Below are 22,828 nucleotides of genomic sequence, written 5' to 3'. Positions count from 1 at the left end.
CAAATCCAGCCCGTGGAACGATTAGATTCGGCCCACCAGATCATATCATATTTGTATTCTAACTGGCCCACCAGTATGAGGTCTGCAGATTTCCTCCAGTATAATAATGTAAACTTCAACTTGATTAATTGAAATATCCTTGTTAAGCCATGAAAATCTAAATAATTTGTGTTTTTATTTCATATTTTCAATTTTGCATCTCAGGATTACAATCAACTGATGACTTTGAGTTTTCATTTCATACTTTGACTTTTTCAACTCAGAATTTGGACTTTATGTCACATTTTTATCTTTTAAATTCCCAATTTTGAATTAAAGTCATATTTTTTAAATTTTCAGTCATCATTTTTAATTCTAGCTCATATTTTGACATTTTCAACTCCTAATTTTTGGATTTTTAATCAAATATTTGGACCAATCAGACTCAAAATTGTAAATTTAAGTCATATTTTGACTTTCAAACTCATGATTTCAATTTTCTCCTCATATATCTGCTCTTAAAACATTATTCTTCTATTTTCAATGTTGTGTTCTGATCTTTTGAACTAATAAATTGGAATTTTTATCTCAGATTTGAGCCTTTAAACTTATCATTTTTACTTTTTTGAATTTCCAAATGATTTCTCATCAGTGCTGGGTGTTTTTATATTTTATTACTGGTGAAAATGAGGTTGACAGTTATGGTTAAATTTGGGTCCTGTTAGGCCCTCAGGTTAGACCTAAATCCAGAATCCGGCCCCTGCTGTGATTGAGTTTGACACCCCTGCTCTAAGGTCATAAGGTCACCATAAGGTCAGGAAGCAGGCTAAATGTTCGTCAGTTTATAACCAGATGCCTCAGGATCAAACATCGTACCTGGTGAAGGTGTGTTTTAACCCACGTGTCACTCGTCTTTAGTCCTGAAAGATTAAAAGCAGCAGACTGGGGCTGTCTTTCTACAGGCACAAACAGATAATGTCCATCCATAGACACAGTCTATTTCTGCAGAGTATGTCAAAATAAAAGCCTCCAATGCTCTGCGTCATCAAAGACTTTTATTTTGAAGAGCACCTTCAGGAAATGGAGGGTTTTCAGCAGCAACAAAGACGTCTCATAAATGGGAGTGAGGCTGAACTTCACATTTAAGGAGTACCTGAGCAGGTAAAGGATGGGAAAATAAAAGTGAGACTTTTAGCTCTAAACCAGGGGTGTCAAACTCAAGGCCCGGGGGCCAAATCCAGCCCGTGGTGCAGTTATACCCGGCCCACCAGATCATATCATATTTGTATTCTAACTGTCCCACCAGTATGAGGTCTGCAGATTTCCTCCAGTATAAAAATGTGAACTTAACCTTGATGATTTATAGTAACCCCAATGAGTCATACAAATTATAAATAGTGAAGAGTAGAAATAATTTGATTCAAAGTCAGGAACATGGAAAAGAAATGTGTTTTCATTTCATATTTTCAATGTTGTATCTCACAGTTATTATTCAAAGTTATGGTTTTAACTTTTTGTCTTATATTTTGACCTTTTAAAATCACAGTTTGAAATTTTGAGTAAAAGTTTGATCTTTAAAATTCATCATTTTTTATTTTAGCTCACATTTTGACCATTAAAACTCATGGTTTTGAATTTTGTCTCATATTTTGACCTTTTTATCTGATAATTTTGACTTTTTCTCTTGAGTTTTGACCTGATGAAAATGTCACGTTGCTATGGTTTAAGAGAAGGAAACTTTTCCTGATGTTGGTGTCCTGAACTGAACTGGTTTCAAACAGATCAATGAGAGGCAGCCACACGAGCAGCATGAGTAAACAGAGGGTGAACCTTTAAACCACACAGACATCAGAGAGTCCGGCAGAACGACTTCAGGACCACCTGATGGATCTGAGTCTGCTCTTCACGCTGTCGCTCTGCTGTGAGTTTTTTTTAATGGCTTCTAAGATGTTAAAACTCCCAATACTGGTCTGATTTTTAGATTTTTTTCCTGACTTTCTTCAGTTGTCTAAGTTATAAATGCACCAACAGGCTTTAACGAGAATGTGCCGGTTACTGAAGACAAAAGACCAAGGAGTGAAAATTTAGTCTAAAACAACTTCAAATGTGTGTTATTTTATATTTGATAATATTCTGTGATTCTTTAATGTCTGATGAGCTGATCTCTGACAATAATCTACGGTGGCCCTGAAGGTAAACTGCAAATATATTAAATCAGTGGTTTTCAAAGTGTGAGGCAGGCCTCCCCTGGGGGGCGCCACAGAGCTTCAGGGGAGGCGCAGAACCATAAACCTGAAAAAAGGTGATTTGCTTTGCTAACCTCTGCTGTGCAATGAGCAAAACGGATAGACTTATAGTTACTATAGGGACTATGCTATAGAGCAGTGTTACTCAACCCTCAACCAAAAAGCCAAAACACTGAAAAATACCTTGTCAAAAGCCACAATCTAAGAGGTGAAAAGTGGCAAAAAACAGCTCTAAGTCATAATAAAAAATGGGTTAAAGGTGGCAAAATGGTCAAAAAGCAGCAAAACATGGGTGAAAATGGGGAGAAAAAGTGGAAAAATGGTCAAAAAGTAGCAGAGTGGGTGAGAAGTGACGATAAAATGAGTGGAAAGTGACTTAAATGGGCAAAAAAAAGAGGAAACAAGTAGTATGTAATTAAAAAAGGTAGTTTAAATGGGCAAATAGTGGCAAAAAATGTGAAAAAGGGCAAAATGTGAAAAAATGGCAAAAAGAAGAGGCAAAAAATTGGGAAAAAAAGGAAACAAGTGGTATTTAATGGCAAAAGGTAGCTTAAATGGACAAAAAGTTGCAAAAATGGTATAAAAAGGCAAGAAATGGCATAAAAGTGGCAAAAATAGGGAAAGTGTCAAAAAGTTGTAAAATGGCCAAAAAAATATGAAAAAGGGGTATTTAATGGCATTATAACTCAATAATAGGGAAAGGCAGATGTTTAAGGACATTTGCAAACCAAAATATCCAAAATATATTCATGTTTAAAATTGTTTAAAGATTTTACATAAATGTTTGAAATGTTGTTGTTTTCAATTTGAATCCTTAATGTGGGTGGGGGTCCACCTGATAAATAATTTCTTCTTAGGGGAGGCTCACTCTCCCACACTTTGAAAACCTCTGTATTTAATGGAACCCAGAAAATCCAATTGAAACACCAGAATGCAATAAAGCACATTGCTCTTGCATTTCAAGAATTTCTTTGAGATGTTTAACCTTGTTTTTTGTTTTTTTTTGCACCTCACTTTTTTAAATCAGGAACTTAAATAATTTTTTTTTTGCAGTTGACCTGAGAGCCACCGTAGAATTCAAAGATGTAAAAAAAGACTACACAATAAATCATCTGCAAAAAAAAAAAAGTAAATAAAAAAAAAACAAAACTTTATTTGCACATTATTTTCTGCTAATGTCCTGATGTTTATGATCTGGTTGGAATCAATAACCGAAGGTTATGGATTATCAATGCTATCATAGTAAAATAAATCCAACATAATTTCTAAAAAAGTTGGGACGCTGTGTAAAATGTAAATGAAAACAAGTCAATGATTGTCAAACCTTATAAACCCGGATCTGATTCACAATAGAACAGAAACTGAACTGAGACATTTCACCATTTCATGACAAATATTAGCTCATTTTAAATTTGATGGCAGCAACACATCTCAAAAAAGTAGGGACAGGGAAACAAAAGGCTGGAAATGTTAATGTAGTGATGACAATCAGCTGGAGGAGAATTTTACAGCTATTTAGGTTAACTGTCAACAGGTCAGTTACATGACTGGGTCTAAAAGGAGCATCCTAGAGTCTCTCAGAGAGACGTTCACCAAACTGTGAAAAACTGCATCTAAATGTTGTGGAACCTCAGGGGCCACTGCATTAAAAACAGGCATGATTCTGGACTGAAATCACTGCATGGGCTCAGGAACATTTCAGAAATCATCGTCTGTCAACACAGTTGGCCGTGCCATCCACCAATGACAGTTAAAGCTGGATCATGGAGAGAGGAAGCCATATGTGAACAGGATCCAGAAACAGCGCCGTCTTCTCTGGACCAAAGCTCATTTAACATGGACTGAGGAAACATGGAAAACTGTTCTGTGGTCAGAGGAAACCACAGGCGCCATGTCCTGCGAACTAAAGGGGAGGGGGAGCATCCAGCTTGTTCTCCTGGCTCAGGTCTAAAGCCTGCATCTCTGATGGTATGGGGTTGCATTAGTGCCTATGGCGTGGGCAGCTCTAACATCTGGAAAGGAACTATCAATGCTGGACAGTAGAGAGAGCTTTTAGAGCTACACATGCTCCCATCCAGACAACGTCTCTGTCAGCAAGACCATGCTAAACCACATACCACATCCATCACAACAGCATGGCTTCACAGGAGAAGAGTCCAGGGGCCTCATTTACAAACGCTGCGTACACACAAAAGAAAGCGTACGTCACTTGTAAATCACGTTTGGGATTTATAAAAAAACAAACTTGACGGGAAAATGTGCGCACCTCCACAGCAGCTCTGACCCTGCTGTACGCACAAAATCTGGATAAACGGGAAACTGACCTCAACAGTAGAAGGAGGAAATTAAAGACTGATGTGAAATTGATACATTTGTGTGAAATAATCAAACATTACACATTTCACAACACATAACATATATGAAGAATATGTTTGAAAAAATGAAAAAAAGTAGAGAAATTTACATTGATGTCCGAGGGAGTGCGTGAACTCACGCACACGCGCGTGCCCACACACATAGCCTTTATTATTGAATCGATCATGTTCTGTCATTGTGAAACAAACCCCACATGTTATTATGACATCCATTCACATAAACAGTAAGGCGGACAGTAACCGTGCTCCCACAATGTGCCATACAAATAAAGTTTTACATTTATAATAATTGTAATTAAAATGACGTGATCAGTGACATGATGCTTCTGGCACATTTGCTGTATCCGTGTCCCACTCCGCCTCCGTCACCACCCCGCTCAGGAGGGATTCCCCAGTGATCCCCGCCAGCCTGTCCTCTGTGGGGATGAGCTCCGGTGTGCCCTTTCCCCCACCTGTCACACAGACACTCCTTCTATGAGAGCGATGCACCTTTTCGCCTCCACTTTTATGTCGGACCATTTCTTTCTTACTTCAGCCACAGTCCGACCCTCTGGGGCAACGTTATTTACAGCATCAGCCACATGCCTCCACTCTTTTGCCTTTCTGGCGTTAGTGATGCCCAAACTGTGGCCACCAGATAAGACTCTGCGTGTGTCCACCTCTCCTATTAATTTCGCTACCTCACACTGAGTGGAATTTCTTTTTTCGCTCGTTTTCCGTCTTGGTCCAACATGAAACTGATATCATTGAATATTCATCAAGAGCGTTCACCTGACCTTTTATAGGCACCATATGGGCGGGGTAAAGCGTTCCCTCACGTGCGACAACTTTAGAGTTGATTGTGATCTATAAATGGAAACAGGCGTAGGACGTGCGTGCGCACTCTGTTATAAATCTGAAAGTTTTTGTGCGCACGCATTTCCTGTGTTTCCGGCTTACGCCAGCTGTAGTGATCTTTCCTACGCACAGTTTTAAAAATGAGGCCCCAGGTCCTGAACTGGTTTGCCTGCAGTCCAGACCTTTCACCAGCAGAAAACATTTGGAGCATCAGAAAAGCAGCTAGAAGCCTACATCAGACTTGATGATGGTAAACATGGCCCTGTCCCTACTTTTTGATAAGTGTTGCTGCCTTCAAATCTAAAATGAGCAAATATTTTTCATGAAATGTTAAAGTGTCTCAGTTTAACATCTAATATGTTTTTTCTGTTCTTTTGTGAATCAAATCTGGGTTTATGAGATTTGACAATCATTGACTTATGTTTTCATTTACATTTTACACAGTGTCCCAACATTTTTGGAACTGGGGTTGTCAAACGTGAACCTACAGAGTTTTTGGACCTCATGTAGATTTTTTTGGAGAGAATCTGATCTGTTATTACCTGGATGTCTTCATCTAAACTTCTGTCTCTGTCTCTGATTGGTCGACAGGGTGGACGGCTGCAGCGAGGTCATACTGGAGCGGTGAGTTAAATCCACAAAGATGTGTTGGATCAGAATCTCTTTGTTTAATTTCTCCATGTATTTATTTCCTCTTCTCGCTGACACTCTCTGCCCTTCATAAATTATTCTAAAAGTTTAACTAAGGATTTTAACCACATGCAGACTCAACAAAAGGCTCACAGCCTTACAGGCCCCACATCAGCTGTAAAAACATAGTCTGTGAAATCTGGAGGCGGGACACATCATCTGAAATTCTTTCTTTCCTTCTTTGTCTCTGGAAAAACAAAATCAGACACAGAAAGTGGCGTCCACCTTTCTGAAATTGCTCTCATCCCTGACGCGTCCTTTTTCCTGCAGATAAACCGAAGATCATCCTCGCCAACTCTGAGATCAAAGATGGAGAGACGGTGGAGATCACCTGCACGCTCCCCATCGATTACAGTGGAGGAGAATGTCGCCTGTACAGAGAAGGTTCCCACTTCCCGTTTCGAGTTGTACATGAGGCGGGCTACCTGTGCGTCTTCTACGTGTCTTCCACCGAGCTGCTAGGGAGACGGCCGGTCGGCAGCCTGGTCCTCTTCACGTGTGACTACCACCTGCAGGAGTACACCTCTATGCACAGCGACATTGGCGGGATCACTGTAACTGGTGAGGTTATCAATGTGTGGTTCAACTCAACAGTACCGTTTTAGTACCAGGAACTTTTTTGTCTATTGTATAAACTTAGAGAGTAGTCCCTTCTGTATTAGGATGTGGATATCTTCAGTTGCTTGCAGATGGCCCGAGTATGTAGGGAGGACAAAAGTCAATCAATAACAGAGCATTTAGGTTCTGCCCTGACCTTTATCTGTTGGTTCTCGCTGGTCCAGGTACCAGTCCCAGTCCTCGTCTGTCCATCAGCCACCGCTTGCTCACACCTGATGACAAATTGGAGGTCACCTGTTTTCCGCCGCTCCCCTCCGTTTCCAGCTGTAGCTTCTACAAAGACGACTACCCAGTCGCTCAGGGATCCTGCAGCAGAAACCTTACTGGGAAGCAGCTTTCTCTATTCTGGGAGAAACCTGCCGCACTGGTTCCTGTCAACCTGACCTGCAGATACTTTCCACACCAAGGTCTGGAGGTCAGATCAGAGAGCAGCAACCACAATCAGCTGTTTGTGCTCGGTGAGGAAACTATGAGAACATGAACAAGCATGGTCTTGTTAAAAACTAGTTTTGACCCTGCAGTCCAGGTCAATGTGGACTGCAGTGGCTTTCAGTAGACATCTCCAACCAGAGTCCTTTATAAAAGGTTTCAGAAGAAGCAGTTCTCTGGGTCAGGTCCTCTCTGTTGGTGTTTAAATGCTGCTGTCAGTGTTGTCTCTGAACTCAGCGTCATGTTTGTTTGACTGCAGATGTGAGTCGAGTCTCCACGTCCATGAACTGCAGCGTGACGGTGGAGGACGATCAGCTGGAAGCATTCAGAGATAGAAGCTGGACTTCTGTGGGAGCAGACGGACAGACGGTCACTGTTCATGTGACAAACAGAAACCTGACCACCACGGAGAGCTGCAACAACATCCTGCCTTAACTGTCTGCTAATCAATCCACTCACATCTGATTGTTTTACTGGCAGCATCAGTCACACTGAATCTGACCTTTTGGAATCAGACTAAGGCCACTTTGGCTACGTTCACACTGCAGGCCTTAAAGGTCACATATTGTGCAAAAATCACTTTTTCAGGCTTTTCTGACAAAAATATGTGTACAAACCCCCCAAGAATCAGGAAAATCAATTCCCTCCCCCCTCTCTCTCTCCACCTTTCAGAAAATGTGTGCTGAAACAAGCTCAGATTTTCCCCTCATGATGTCATGTTGGGAGTTAGCCCCGCCCCCAGGTTTGGTTGGCTCTCCCGCTTGGGGGAAAGTTTTGCCCTCCTCTTGGTTGCCAGTTTCATTTTATAAACTTTGCATTTTTTAAACTGAAATATGACCTGCTGGTTTATCGCATTGTACCCTATCACACAAATACACTAAATACAGTTTTATCATCACTTTAATATTAGGGAATTATCACTTTTATCATTATTATATTTTATTCTCATTAGGCTATTATTATTGTGCAGTATTAAATAGTTTAGCCTCTGCAATAAAGGCTCTTAATAAATAGTTAAGCTTGCTTTGAATGACAGAAATTTACAGCCAATCACAGCACCCACAGTCAGGTTTTTATTATTCTATCTTAATTTCTCTTCTTTGAATCTTTAATCTAATAATCCATCCACTATCTATCCATCATTAGTCACAATCACTCAGCCCATAGACAAATATCTGATGCATTTAATCAGTACAGACTGATCACCAATAGGTGAGCTACTTTGAACAAGTTCCTGCTTCCATCCAAAAGTTAATGTGCAGCTGAAGAGCAACTCATTCACTGGACAGTAGGTAGGCCTTCCTATCAACCAATCACAATGACTTTTGCTACCCACACACCAAAGCAGAGACATACAACAGTCAAACTGAATGGGCATGATTCTTGTTTTGGCCCCTCCCCTGGGTGAGCCCCACACTGTAAAATGCAACATCAATTTCACTCAAAAACATTGAGTTGAATTAACTCAGTGTTTTGTAACCTGTTAAATATACTGTTATTATAAACACATTGCCTGTAATTCTTGGCCATAACAGCTAAAGGGATCAATTTACTTCATTTTACTTGGTTTAAACAAATGAAGTTTTGTTAACATAAAAATCCAAAACAGCGATTTCAACTCTATTTTCATGAGCGGATAGAACTCATTTTAGTTTGAAGTGAACAGTACTCAAACAATTTACTAGTAAGTATTTTTGTTATAACTGAAGTTATTTGAGTTATGACAAATCTGCAGTTTTCCCAGAATGCCTTTGGGCACTAAACCTTTATGCACTCTGTCTGCTGCTGCTGTCTTGGCCAGGACACTTTTGAAAAAGAGTTTTTAAATCTCAGTGAGGTTTTCTCCTGGTTGAATAAAGGTTAAAATAAATAAATAAATAAGATGCACCAGGAGTGAAGTTGCTGACTCAATTAAAGACGTCTCGTCAACGGAAGTGACGTCGGGTACTACGTAATGCGCGCACCCCTTTGCTCTGTTTACACCTGACAGCGGGGTGTTGAATGGATAACATTGCATCTGTTTCTTGCTTCCTGGCACTGGACTCAACTTACTGAGTTTATTTTTTGATACTTAGTTCGTAAAATATCTTCAACACATAAAGTCAGCTATCTGATATCCGCGGTTGAGGCACCATTATCAGAGCTAAGCAGTGTTAGCCTGTTGCTTCTGCTCTACAACCCGTCCCATTCAATACACATCACACATTACACACGTAAAAAGACAATTACATTGGTCAGTGCTGCACTAAGTCGCTAAGTTTTTCGTTCATAGAAATGGTGGCGAAAATATCGTCCTTTTTTAATAGCCTTTGTGCCGTGTCCGCACTAGAGGTTCAAATATACTTAATTCATTTTCATTTTGAGTTGTTGGAACTTTTAAGTGTTTCTTCACTCACCTCCTCTGTATACACGATGCCGGTAAATCGCTTTGGTCTGCGTGTGTGTCAGCTGATAAACCGGAGGCTCGTTCATGAGCAAGGAGCGCGCCGTCGTGGACGAGCAACACAATGTTGTTGTAGTTCGCCTAATGGCCGGCGGTGTCGCTACACTGATATTTTTCTAAATCTTGCACAGAGCCCCTTTAACTTATCTGTTTACAGTGCAATAAAAACATGAAGTATCGCACAAACTAGATGATTTAGCCTCAGTCCTGAAAACTTAAATTGACATTTGAATCACAGTTTTGAAAACTTAATAATCAATGATTGATTATAATAAATAATTGATTTTAAACTAGTAGTGAATACCTAAATAGTCCAGGGGTCATAAAGTACTTTCGCACAAGGGTCAGACTTAGTCTCCACAGAAACTCTGGGGGCGGATTTTCACATAAACAAAAATCAAATAAATATTTAGGTCTGATTGAAATATTATTGTAGTAGTATTTGTATTTTCTTTCAAAACCCTGGACGTTTTTAGTCATTACAGTGAGATCTAACTCTATTATCTATAATGCAGCAGGCCACAAGGAGACAGACTGACAGCAGGATTCTCTGGGCTTCTGAAAATCCCAGAGTATGGGCTCTCCTGTAATGTGATTTAATATCAGTAATAACACATATTTGACACTTTTAACCCCTTTTTTGATACTTTTTGCACCTTTTTTGCCTCTTTAAAATTTTTTTTGCTAGATTCTAACCCATTTAAAACCACTCTTCCTGCATGTTTTATCCAGTTTGTGCCACTCTTTTATCCATTTTTGCCACTTTTCTTCTATTTTGCCACTTTCTAACCCCTTTCCATTATATTTTTTCAACTGTTTTTGCAACTTTAAAACCAATTTTGCCACTTTTAACCCATTAATTTATACTTCTTGCCTCTTTAACCCAATTTTTGCTATTCTTTAACCCTTTTAAAGCACTTTTCCTGCATGTTTTTATCCCTTTGTGCCACTCTTTTATCCATTTTCTTTTCTTCTATTTTAACCACTTTTTTAAACTCCTTTTCATTACTTTTGTTGCACTTTTTTGTCATTTGTAACTAATTTTTGATACCCTTTGCCCTTTTTGTCCTCTTTTACCATTTTTTTCCCACATTTTAACCTATTTTCGCACCTTTTTTCTGCCATTTTTTGTCCCTTTGTGCCACTCCACAACCCACTTTGCCACTTATCACCCATTTTTGCTACTCTTTAACCCCTTTTCTCCACTTTATCTGGCCATTTTTGCAGCACGTCTGCCAACATTAACCCTTTTTTAAATATCTACTAATTATGAAATTTCTGTAAAAACAGATAGAATGTGAAGTCATTCTAAAACTATTTCAGTGTTAGTTGTTTGTGGGATGGATTTAACAGCTGCAGACAAAACCACAGCATCTTTTTTTCCTCCTTTTTTTAAGTTTAATGATCTTTCAGGGGGCCGAACAAGAAGCTTTGGGGGGCCGGATATGGCCCACGGGCGGCCAGTTGATAATCATTGATGTAGAACAAGTACTGCACACAAACTCGTATTTTTAACTCACAGAAGTCAAGAGTAGTTTACTTGTTATTTTTGAGGCAACAAGTTTCCATATTTTTTTAAGTAGGCTCAGCTAATCTTGGTTTTACAGCGCAGGGTTTCAAGCCCTGGTGAGGCTGTGAATTAAAACGGGCCAGATGTTGACTGAAACGAGTCAGACTTCGTTCCTCTGTGTTCTATCTCAGGTCAAAGGTGAGAAGACGTCACATTGCCACGCTTTTTAACCAATCCTCAACGGGTGACGTCGGCGTCCTGAACTGAACCGGACTCAAACAGAGCGAGTAAACAGAGAGTGAGTCTTTGAACCGCATGAATATCAGAGAGTCAGGCAGAACAATCCGGACTTCAGGACCAGCTGATGGATCTGAGTCTGCTCCTCGCGCTGTCGCTGTGCTGTGAGTCCACACATCTTCTTCATCCTGATGGAATTAAAGTCTTTTTACCTGATCACAGATTTGGAAAAAGGCTCGTGTCCATAAATCAGATGTTTCCTGATGATTGAATTATTATTACCATAAAAAACTGTGAGATTCTGACACTTTTATTCAGGGGTGTCAAACTCAAGGCCCGGGGGCCAGATCTGGCCTGTGTACAGTTATATCATATTTTTATTCTAACTGGCCCACCAGTATGAGGTCTGCAGATTTCCTCCAGTATAAAAATGTAAATTCTACCTTGTTGGTTTTAAATATCCTTATTAAATCATCCAAATTTGAAAACGTAAAGAGAAAAATGATGAGTTAAAAAGCCAAGAATGTGGGAAAATAAAATTATTTTTTGTTTTCATGTCAAATTTTCAATTTTGCATCTAGAACTCAAACTTATGATTTTGGCTTTTTATTTCATATTTGGACCTTGTTACAACCAGCTCGCTAGGGGAAAGGGAAGTAACAAAAAAAAAAAAAACCCAGATGTTCAAGGTTTAAATAAAGTTATTTATTAACAAAAGTAAAGTTGGGTCGATAATAAACAAAGTGAGGCAACTAAGGACAAAAAGGTGCTGTGCAAAATGGAAAAACAAGAACAAAAAGAGACTCTAACCTAGAGTTATTAAACTGAACTTTAGCAACACAAAAGAAACCAAAAACCTAACTACCCTAATTAACAAAAGAATCCCAAAACAGCTCCCGAACTAACAGATAGACTAAGTGTGTGTATGAGGTAACTAAGCTATATGATACAAAAACCAAAAAGAGTAGTGCCTCAACAAAGTTACAGAAATACAAAAGTTAACAATTATGTCAACTGGCAAGAGGCATGTGAGCGTGGCTGGTTACAGCTTGCTGCTGTCTTCTGGTGGCTGGCTCTTTTTATCCTCTGCACTCTCTTCTGGTTGGTGAATTAGGCTGCAGGACCTCCAGGCCAATCAGGCTTCTTCTACACAAGTGGATGGAATCACTGCAATAAGCCTATGCAGCAGGGGCAACCTGAGAGCTGCAGAGTGCCAGGCAAACAAGAACACTCACACACACGAGCACACACACACTCAAACAGGGAGGTAAAGATTCCCAGACGGCGGCGGCCGTGACAGACCTTTTAGAATAACATTTTAAAATTTGAAGTGACCTTTTCAACTCATGATTTCGACTTTATCCCACATCTTAGACTTTTAATCCCATATTTTGCCCTTTAAAATCTCAGATAAAATTTAAAACACATGATTTTGAATTTCATCTAATATTTTTACCTTTTAAACTCATTATTTAAAATTGTATCTCATATTTTGACCTTTAAAACTTTTTTTTTTGGTTTTTATCTATTTTTTCCTTTTAAACTCATCATTCTGACTTGTATATCTTATTTTTACTTTTTACACTCATGATTTCAAATTTCATTTTGTATTTTGATGTTTAAAACCTGTGTTTTTCTTTATTTTATCTCGTATTTTGACCTTTAAAACGTACTGTTTTGGCTTTTATCTCTTTTTTTTCCTTTCAAATTCATTATTTTGACTAGTATATCTTATTTTTACCTTTTAAACTCATGATTTAAAATTGTATCCCATATTTTGACCTTTAAAACAAACTAACAATTTCAAATTTTATTTTGTATTTTGATGTTTAAAAATGTGTTTTTTTTTAAATTGTATCTCATATTTTGACATTTCAAACACATGATTTTGAATTTCTTCTCATATTTTTACCTTTTAAACTCATGATTTAAAATTGTGTCTCATATTTTGACCTTTAAAACTTATTTTTTTAGGCTTTTATCTCTTATTTTTACCTTTTAAAAACAGGATTTCAAATTTTATTTTGTATTTTAATGTTTAAAACTTTGTTTTTTTCTGTTTTTTTTAAATTGTATCTCATATTTTGACCTTTCAAACACATGAATTTCATCTCATATTTTGGCCTATAATACTTGTGATTTCAATTTCAATTTTATATTTTTGCCTTTTAAAAACTTAATTTTGAATTTCAATTTCATGCTTTGGTCTTTTTAACTAATATGATTGTCTTTCTATGTCAGATTTTGAGACTTTAAGTGTATAATTTTGACTTTTTTTATGTCAGAATCATTTATCATCAGTTCTTTTTTCCATATTTCCTTACTGGTGAAAATTATGTTGACAGTTTCTGGTTAAATATTGACCCTGTTAGGCCCTCAGGTTGGACCTAAACTCAGAATCCGGTCCCTGCTGTGATTGAGTTTGACACGCCTGCTTTAATTGTTTTCATAGTCAACCCTTAGAGCTCACAGTTGTTTTTCACCATCATGTCTCGTCTGGACTTTTTGTCTTAAAAAGCTTGTAAAACATCAACCCTGTGCTGCACAGTCAAGGTCTGTACATCTTTTTTTCCAGGACAACCTGGGCTTTAAGAATATATCTACTACAGTAAAGTCAATGAAACATTTAAAAAAAGTTACAGGACTCTAAAGACAAAAGAAAAAAAAAACAAATCAGACTTTGAAACAGATATTTTAAATTATAACACACAGAAAACATTAGTGACTAAGCATGTTCTTTGCACAGACTTATTCTCTAATCTCTTGGGGACACAACGGTGGAAAAATAAACATTTATTGACAAATGGTTTTCAAAAAAATCTACATATATACAAAGAAAAATCCACGTGCTTTTTAGCAGTTAGATTCACTTGTGCCGTTTCTCAAAGCAGTAGAGGCGCAACTAGTCGACTTTTATGATCGGATCTAACAATGTGGAAGTTCCGGGCCGGCTAGAACGCGGCCTTTAGGGCTACGGAGACATCGATGGTAGCAAACGAACGATAAGAAGGTCAGCTTTCAGAGGGGAAAAAGAGTTAGTGTCTATGACTTATGGTTTAAAAGTTATCGATGTTTTTACAAACTTGTCACTTCTTGTTATTTACAACAACACTGTCCTCAGAGGCTCCGGAAAGTCAGCCAACTTCAGGGCTCACTAGAAAAAAAAGAAGAAGAAGAATCCTAAGTCATATTTATGAGATAAAAAGTCAAAATTATGAGACAAATATCATAATTTCGACCTTTTATCTCATAATTTCGACCTTTGATCTCGTAATTATGACTTTTTATATCATTATTTTGACTTTTTATCTCATAATTATGACTTTTTATCTCATTATTTCAACTTTTTATCTCATTATTTTGACTTTTTATCTCCTAATTATGACTTTTAATCTAATAATTTTGACTTTTTATCTCTAATTATGACTTTTTATCTCGTAATTTCGACTTATCTCATTATTTTGACTTTTTATCTCATAATTATGACTTTTTATCTCATTTTTCGACTTTTTCTCCTAATAATGACTTCTCATAATTTCAACTTTTTATCTTTTTTTTTACTTTTTATCTCATTATTATGACTTTTTATCTCATAATTTTGACTTTTTATGTCATTATTGTGACTCTTTATCTCATAATTATGACTTTTTATGTTATTATTTTGACTTTTTATTTCATTATCATGACTTTTTATGCCATTATTTGACTTTATGTCATTATTTGGACTTTTTATCTCATATTATGATTTTTTAACTTATTATTTCGATTTTTATCTCACTATTTTGACTTTTTATCTCAGAATTTTGACTTTTTATGTCATTATTTTGACTTTTTATCTCAGAATTATAACTTTTTATCTCATAATTATGACTTTTTATGTCATTATTTTGACTTTTTATGTCATGATTTTATACTTTTTATGTCATAATTTTGACTTTTTATCTCATTATTTTGACTTAGGATTTTTTTTTTTAAATTCCCTAACTATAACATTTTTTTTTTTTAAGTGGCAGAAATGGGCTTCCATATTTAATATCCAAATTCTATTAAAATGTTGTAATTTTAAACACCTAAATGTGCTGATTTCCTGCTCATCTCTGATTGGTCCACAGGTGGGACAGCTGCAGCCAGGTCCTACACGAGCGGTAAGTTGAGTTCACAGAGATCTGCACTTCTCATGGACTTTATCTAACAGCGTCACGGCTTTGTTTTCATTTTTTGCTCACATAATAGTGAGCCATGACTCTGTGACTAGTGACTGGAACCAGAGCCACCAAAAAAGATGGCCACCCCTCTTCCTTTAACAACAGTCTACAAACGTCTGGGAAGTGAAGAGACCAGCTGATGGGAGAGGAATGTTGTCCCAGGATTCTAGCTGCTCATCAGTTCTGGGTCTTCTTAGCTGGATCTCTCCTTTTCTGATGCTCCAAATGTTTTCTGTTGGTGAAAGGTCTGAACTAGGGCAGACCAGTTCAGGGCCCGGACTCTCCTCCTGTGAAGCCATGCTGTTGTGATGGATGTGGTATGTGGTTTAGCATGGTCTTGCTGACAGAGACGTTGTCTGGATGGGAGCATATGTAGCTCTAAAAGCTCTCTCTACTTTCCAGCATTGATAGTTCCTTTCCAGATGTTAGAGCTGCCCACGCCATAGGCACTAATGCAACCCCATACCATCAGAGATGCAGGCTTTAGACCTGAGCCAGGAGAACAAGCTGGATGCTCCCTCTCCTCTTTAGTCCACAGGACACGGTGTCTGTGGTTTCCTCTGACCACAGAACAGTTTTCCATGTTTCCTCAGTCCATGTTAAATGAGCTTTGGTCCAGAGAAGACGGCGCTGTTTCTGGATCCTGTTCACATATGGCTTCTTCTCTCCCTGATCCAGCTTTAACTGTCATTGGTGGATGGCACGGCCAACTGTGTTGACAGACAATGATTTCTGGAATGTTCTTGAGCCCATGCAGTGATTTCAGTACAGAATCATGCCTGTTTTTACTGCAGTGGCCACTAAGGGCCCCTTAGCCTTGTCCCTTGCTCTCAGAGATTTCTCCAGGTTCTCTGAATCCTGCATTTAGAGTCCACCTGTCCTCTCCTTTCAGATAAACCTTCAATGATCTTCAGCAGCTTTGAGATCAAAGATGGAGAGTCGGTGAGGATCATGTGTACGCAGCCCGTCAACTGGAGCGGAGGAGAATGTCGCCTGTACAGGAAGAACTCTCATCACCCATTCAGGGTGGCGAAAGCGTCGGACTTCGTGTGCGTCTTCAACTTGTCTTCCCAGGAGCTGCTGGGAGGCCGGCCGGTCGGTAGCAAGGTCCTCTTCACTTGTGACTACCAGGTGCAGCAGTTCACCTCAGTGAGGACCGACATCGGCGGGGTCACCGTGTGGGGTGAGAGGTCACAGATCCAGAAACAAGTCTGTATGCTAAGCTAGGGTGAGCAGGGACAGTGTGAGTGTGAGGACAGGATTTAGGCTAGGGGTGTCAAACTCAAGGCCCGGGGGCCAAATCCGGCCCGTGGATTGATTATATCCGGCCTGCAAGATCATCTCATATTTGTATTCTAACTGGCCCACCAGTATGAGTTCTGCAGATTTCCTCCAGTATAAAAATGTAAACTTCAACTTGATTATTTAAAATTTCCTTGTTAAGCCGTAAAAAACTGAATAATTCGTGGTTTTATTTGATATTTTCAATTTTGCATTTCAAGATCACGACTCAAACTTATGATTTTGACTTTTCATTTCATACTTTGACCTTTTCAAGTCATAATTTGGACTTAAAATGTCACATTTTTATCTTTTAGATTGCCAGTTTTAAAATTTAAGTCATATTTTCACCTTATTAACTCCTTACTTTGGATTTTTAATCCCATATTTGACATTTAAAAACATGATTTTAAATTTTTTTCTCATATTTTGACATTTTGAATGACTAAATTTTACTTTTTATATCATATTTTAACCTTTTACATTCTCAATTTAAATTTAAGTCATATTTTTTAACTTTTTAAGTCATCATTTTGAATTCTAGCTCATATTGTGACATTTTCAGCTCTTAATTTTTGTATTTTTAATCAGATATTTGGACCAATCAGACTTAAAATTTAAAATTTAAGTCATATTTTGACCTTTTTAACTTCTTACTTTCGATTTTTAATCCAATATTTGACTTTTAAAAACATGATTTCAAATTTTTTTTCTCACATTTTGACATTTTAAAATGACTAAATTTTACTTTTATATCATATTTGACCTTTTACAATTCCCAATTTTGAATTTAAGTAATCATTTTTTATTCTAGCTCATATTTTGACATTTTCAGCTCTTCATTTTTGGATTTTTTTATTCCATATTTTGACCAATCAGAGTCAAAATTTAAAACTTAAGTCATATTTTGACTTTTAAATTCATGATTTCAAATTTGATCTCATATTTTGACCTTTCAAACTTATGATTTTAACTTTCTCCTCATATATTTGCTCTTAAAAAACTTTTTTTTCTATTTTTAATATCATGTTCTGATCTTTTGAACTAATAAATTTGAATTTTTATTTCAGATTTGAGCCTTTTGAGCTGTTTTTTTTTTTTCATATTTCATTTCTGGTGAAAATGAAGTTGACAGTTATGGTTAAAGGTTGACCCTGTTAGGTCCTCAGGTTAGACCTGAATCCAGAATCCGGCCCCTGCTGTGATTGAGTTTGACATCCCTGGTTTAGAGGAAAGGCAGAAACTGATCATAAAGTCAGAATTTGTGCTCCAAATGGAGAGAACAGGCTTCTGAGTACAGATGGTCTGTATTGATGTATATCTGTTGGATGTCTCTGGTCCAAGTACCAGCCCTAGTCCTCGTCTGTCTGTCAGCCGTAGCTTCGTCACACCTGATGAAAGTGTGGAGGTCACCTGCTCTCCGCCGCTCCACTCCGTCTCCCGCTGTCACTTCTACAGAGATCAGGACCACATCGCTCAGGGCCCCTGCAGCAGAAACCTGACTGGACAGCAGCTTGTTGTCTGGGAGAAGCCCGCCCTGCTGCTTCCTGTCAACCTCACCTGCAGATACTATCCACACAACCACCTGCGTATCCGCTCCGAGGCCAGCAACCTCAAGCAGCTGTTTGTGATCGGTGAGGAACCATCTACATCCCACCAGGGCTGATGAATTCTTCCCATGCAGGCCTAATAACTCCAACTATCCAGCAGTCTAATGCACAAATGACCCAGGTCAAATTAAAGAGGCTGGGTTAGCAGTTCAGCTCAGTTAACACAGCAGCGATGCTATATTGCCAAAAATATTCGCTCACCTGCCTTGACTGGCATATGAACTTAAATGACATCCCATTCTTAATCCATAGGGTTTAATATGATGTCAGTCCACCCTTTGCAGCTATAACAGCTTCAACTCTTCTGGGAAGGCTTTCCACAAGGTTTAGGAGTGTGTTTATGGGAATTTTTTCACCATTCTTCCACAAGCGCATTTGTGAGGTCACACACTGATGTTGGACCAGAAGGCCTGGCTCTCAGTCTCCGCTCTAATTCATCCCAAAGGTGTTCTATGGGGTTGAGGTCAGGACTCTGTGCAGGCCAGTCAAGTTCATCCACACCAAACTCTCTCATCCATGTCTTTATGGACCTTGCTTTGTGCACTGGTGCACAGTCATGTTGGAACAGGAAGGGGCCATCCCCAAACTGTTCACACAAAGTTGGGAGCATGGAATTGTCCAAAAGACGAAAACGATATATTGCTGTTTTGTTTTGAAAAAGTTTTCCATAAAGACGGAACCGTTTCAGGAAATATCCGCGTAAGCACAGGACCACCAAAAAAGACTCAAAATGCTGTAGTGCATATGCCAAGCCTGTACGTGGCGCTGTAACGCTGCCACGGAAATGCACCAAAAGAGAGAAGGTGATCACAGAAAACTGACATAAACTTTCTTCTAGTTGCCCTTCTGGTTTTTCTCCGCAATGGATTTCAGAACATATGGTGTGTGCGTTTCGCGGTGGTGGTCAGATTTTGCTGTAAAAGCCATAACAAGCTCAGTAGCTTCTGCAGCACGAACACAACCCTGTAGTCCGCCATTGTTGTTTTGGCGCCTTAAGAGAGCTACGCTATGTGTGACGTAATCATTTCAAGAAAGATGCGGTTAGCCTGTCCACACGGAGACGATACGGTAGTCGTTTATGGATCAATGCACTCTGGGACCCGTTTTCAAAAAGTATCGTTTACAGTCACCCAAAACGCCATTTCCGTGTGGATGAAACGCGGATACGACAAACTACTTTTGCGTATACTCCTGAATCCATTTCGGTGTGGATGGCACCTAAGGGGCCAAGCCCAGCTCCTGAAAAACAAACCCACACCATAATCCCCCCCTCCACCAAACTTTACACTTGGCACAATGCAGTCAGACAAGTATCATTCTCCTGGCAACCGCCAACCCAGATTCATCCATCAGATTGCCAGATGGAGAGGCAATTCATCAATGCATCCGACGCTTTGCATTGCACTTGGTGATGTATGGCTGGGATGCAGCCGCTCGGCCATGGAAACCCATCCCATGAAGCTCTCTACCACTGTTCTTGAGCTAATCTGAAGGGCACAAGGGAGCCTAAAGCTCACGGTTAAGTCTAGAAAGTTCCTGGAAGTCACTGAGCACAGACGGTTCTTTGTCTTCTGGTACTAAACAGAGGACTCAACACTCTACGGACCATTCTTCAGCTTCTTAGTTCTCTGATCAGATTTCTTTACCAGTAAATCCAACCCTGAAGCATTTCATATTCATGTCTGATGCTTAGAAGCTCCTGTCCCAGACAGGGACATAGTTAGGGGTCTTGGGCCCTCAGAAAGAATATTATACAGCCCCCAAACTGGCTAGCCAAGCAACAAACGTATCATTTTTTACAAATATTTATTCATTTACTGTATTTTTGAAGCATTATTTCCCCATTTATGAGCAATATTGTTACTATGGTTAAACTGAATTTACTTACATTATTTTGCAGTGCTGGACTATACCTCACAGCCAGGACTGATGGGACGTTATGGACCCCTCTGTCAGGTCAATGGGAGCATACGCTGGTAGGGCACTTGACCTTGGCCCAGTACTGCTGTGGCCTCCTGATGGCCATTGTCCAGGCCCAGCCAAACTGGGGGCCAGCAAAATAATGGTCAACTGTAAAGTTAAGCTGTGGTATATTATAGTTAACCTGAATCATAGCCAGTCTTATCAAAGAAACAAATATCTTTTTAATTCATTTGTGCAGTAATTAGCCCTCTTAAAAATGTCGATCCTTTTGTTTAAAACTGAATTAAAATACATTAAAAATAGCTAAAATGAGTTAATATTGGCAAACAATGCTGGGAAGGGTGGTGAAATTGGAGTTTAAAAGTAGCAGAAATGGGTTAGAAGTGCCAAAAATTGGGATGTGCGGACGGTTGAGTGGTTAAAGATGCTACCCATGTATGCAGGCGGTCTGGGTTCAAACCCAGCCAGTGGCCCTTTACCGCCTGTTTCTTCCCTGAGCCTATCCACTATTTTTCCCCTATCAAAGAAAGGCATGAAAAGGCCCAAAAAATTAATCTTAAAAAAAAAACATAAATAAGTGCCAAATATCGGATAAAATTGGCCAAAAATGGCAAAAATTGGTTAAGGTGGCAAAAACTGGGATATTAAGTGGTAAAAGGGGAATAAAAAGTGACTGAAATAGTGTTTAAGTAGCAAAAATTTGTTGAAATGGGGTAAAACATTGATATAAACTGGCAAAAAGGGGTTAGCTGAGGCAGAAATAGGCAGAAATGGCTTAAACTGGCAAAAATGGGCATATTAAATTGTGAAATGTGGTGGAAAAAAATGGGTGAAGAGGGGTTAATAGTGGCAATAATGGGTCAACAGAGCCAACAATAGGGAAAAAGTGGCAAGATTTGGTTTAGAAGAGGCAAAAACAGGCAGAAAAAAAGTGTTGGAAAGAGTTTAAAACTGACAAAAATGGGTTTTAAGTTGCAAAATTGTGTTAAAGTTGGCAAAATTGGTGGGAAAAAAGTCACAACAACGGGTTGAAATCTGGCAAAATTGGTGCAAAGTGGAAACTTGTAAATTAAAAAATGTTCCTAGTGTTTCTAAGGCATCTGGAGACCCCTCTCAGTAGCTACTTTCACACTGCCTCTCTTTTCCATGTCTGTTAAGCCTTCTTTCCGCAACGCCGTTCCGTATGAAAGCGACCGTTCCTCAGTGGGGGTCGATCTCGCCCCACCTCTGATCTGGATCGAGAGGTAGTATCAGAGCCGTAACAGACTTTTCCGCAACGAGTGTGAAAGGACGTCATGGCATTCTGCAACGGCGAGTGTGCGCTGCTGTCTCCATAAACGGGAGATTTCAAAACCAGTGCGGTTTAATCAAGCGGCATTTCATCAGAGAAAAAACAGCGAAATAAAACAAAGAATAACTGGAGAGACTGCGAGATTAGAGAGCTGATCACACTCTGTACAGGAGAGGAGAGAGCACACACATCTCTGCTCACAGCAGCGTCTGAAAAGTTCCATGATGTGTTCAAGTGAGCTCCGTATTCTGAAGTTTTCAACCTCCGTAGTAAATATGTGCGCCGTGACACTGCTTAAAGTCTGACCTCCAACTCAGAAACATGGAGGAAAAAAGTCTATTGGATCTAATCGATCAAAATGAATGTTCATGTTATTTTCCCCGTATCATATTTAGAAAAAAAAAATGTTTCACTTCAGCTCTGTCGTAGCCAAAGTCCAACATGGACACAAACACTGTCTGTCAATAATACACACAGTGATTGGAGTTAAATGAACTCAAACAGGTGACTTTATTCCAGGAGGTCGCTGTCCTGGTTTCTTGTGGGCTTTGAATTTACAGGAAGAGGAAATTTTGCTTGTTGATATTCAAACACTCTTGATGTCTCTTTGTTTGCAGACGTGGATCAAGTTTCCACATCCATGGACTGCACAGTGACGTTGGCAGATGATCAGCTGGAGACTTTTGGAGAAAACAGGTGGACGTCTGCAGGAGCAGACGGACAGACGGTCACTCTTCAAGTGACCCACGGGAACCTGATGATCAACCAGACCTGCGTCCAAAATCAAGAAGCAAGGTTTGGTGAGACGATGCCAAACCAACATGTTGTATGAGTTGAGAATAAAGCAGAAATTTCCCATTAAAGACTCTGATTGAGTTGTTATTGTGTGCTTTCAATTCTTTCTAATTAAAGGCAGTATGTGAACAGTCCAGAGGAGCTAAACATGCCCCAGTGATGGCTGTGCGAACTGCAGTTAGATACCATTTGTTAAACTCATATTACACCCAGGAATGGGTCCTTTAGATTTCTATTACCCAAATTTGCAGGCAAACTCCTACCACTGTCTAGAATCCACAAAAAATTGACAGCTATAGCTGCTTGAGCCGCCGGCCGGCTATAGCTGGTGTAGGTGGTGCAGGTGTAAGAATATTACA

General features: G+C 39.0%; 2 protein-coding genes across 5 annotated transcripts; both read left to right on the top strand.

Moving 5' to 3' along the window:
* Positions 1-647: 647 nt before the first annotated feature.
* On the top strand, positions 648-8,958 carry LOC121512590. Its single transcript, XM_041791936.1, has 5 exons — positions 648-1,900; positions 6,029-6,061; positions 6,398-6,688; positions 6,910-7,203; positions 7,434-8,958. The coding sequence occupies exons 1-5, from the start codon at positions 1,864-1,866 to the stop codon at positions 7,607-7,609; spliced, it is 831 nt and encodes a 276-aa protein (XP_041647870.1). The 5' UTR covers positions 648-1,863; the 3' UTR covers positions 7,610-8,958.
* Positions 8,959-10,952: 1,994 nt separating this feature from the next.
* On the top strand, positions 10,953-22,531 carry LOC121512588. 4 transcript variants are annotated; one of them, XM_041791934.1, is made up of 6 exons: positions 10,953-11,528; positions 15,477-15,509; positions 16,462-16,752; positions 18,194-18,484; positions 20,361-20,416; positions 22,292-22,465. In XM_041791934.1, the coding sequence occupies exons 1-6, from the start codon at positions 11,492-11,494 to the stop codon at positions 22,328-22,330; spliced, it is 747 nt and encodes a 248-aa protein (XP_041647868.1). In that variant the 5' UTR covers positions 10,953-11,491; the 3' UTR covers positions 22,331-22,465. The 4 variants fall into 4 exon arrangements, with proteins under 4 accessions (XP_041647868.1, XP_041647869.1, XP_041647866.1 ...); XM_041791935.1 differs by having other exon boundaries at positions 20,361-20,436; positions 22,292-22,424; XM_041791932.1 differs by lacking the exon at positions 20,361-20,416 and having other exon boundaries at positions 22,292-22,531.
* The last annotated feature ends 297 nt before the right edge of the window (positions 22,532-22,828 follow it).

The sequence above is a fragment of the Cheilinus undulatus genome, linkage group 7 (genome assembly GCF_018320785.1).
Source record: "Cheilinus undulatus linkage group 7, ASM1832078v1, whole genome shotgun sequence".
NCBI classification, from domain to species: Eukaryota; Metazoa; Chordata; class Actinopteri; order Labriformes; family Labridae; genus Cheilinus; species Cheilinus undulatus.
This window is presented reverse-complemented; position numbering and strand designations above follow the sequence as displayed.

Bases quoted from the DNA above. Each gene is read 5' to 3' on its own strand.
- LOC121512588 (XM_041791932.1), top strand. From the start codon at position 11,492: ATGGATCTGAGTCTGCTCCTCGCGCTGTCGCTGTGCT. The intron at 11,529-15,476 runs GTGAGTCCACAC...ATTGGTCCACAG, and splicing joins CCTCGCGCTGTCGCTGTGCT to GTGGGACAGCTGCAGCCAGG. The intron at 16,753-18,193 runs GTGAGAGGTCAC...TCTCTGGTCCAA, and splicing joins CGGCGGGGTCACCGTGTGGG to GTACCAGCCCTAGTCCTCGT.
- LOC121512590 (XM_041791936.1), top strand. From the start codon at position 1,864: ATGGATCTGAGTCTGCTCTTCACGCTGTCGCTCTGCT. The intron at 6,689-6,909 runs GTGAGGTTATCA...TCGCTGGTCCAG, and splicing joins TGGCGGGATCACTGTAACTG to GTACCAGTCCCAGTCCTCGT. The intron at 7,204-7,433 runs GTGAGGAAACTA...GTTTGACTGCAG, and splicing joins CAATCAGCTGTTTGTGCTCG to ATGTGAGTCGAGTCTCCACG.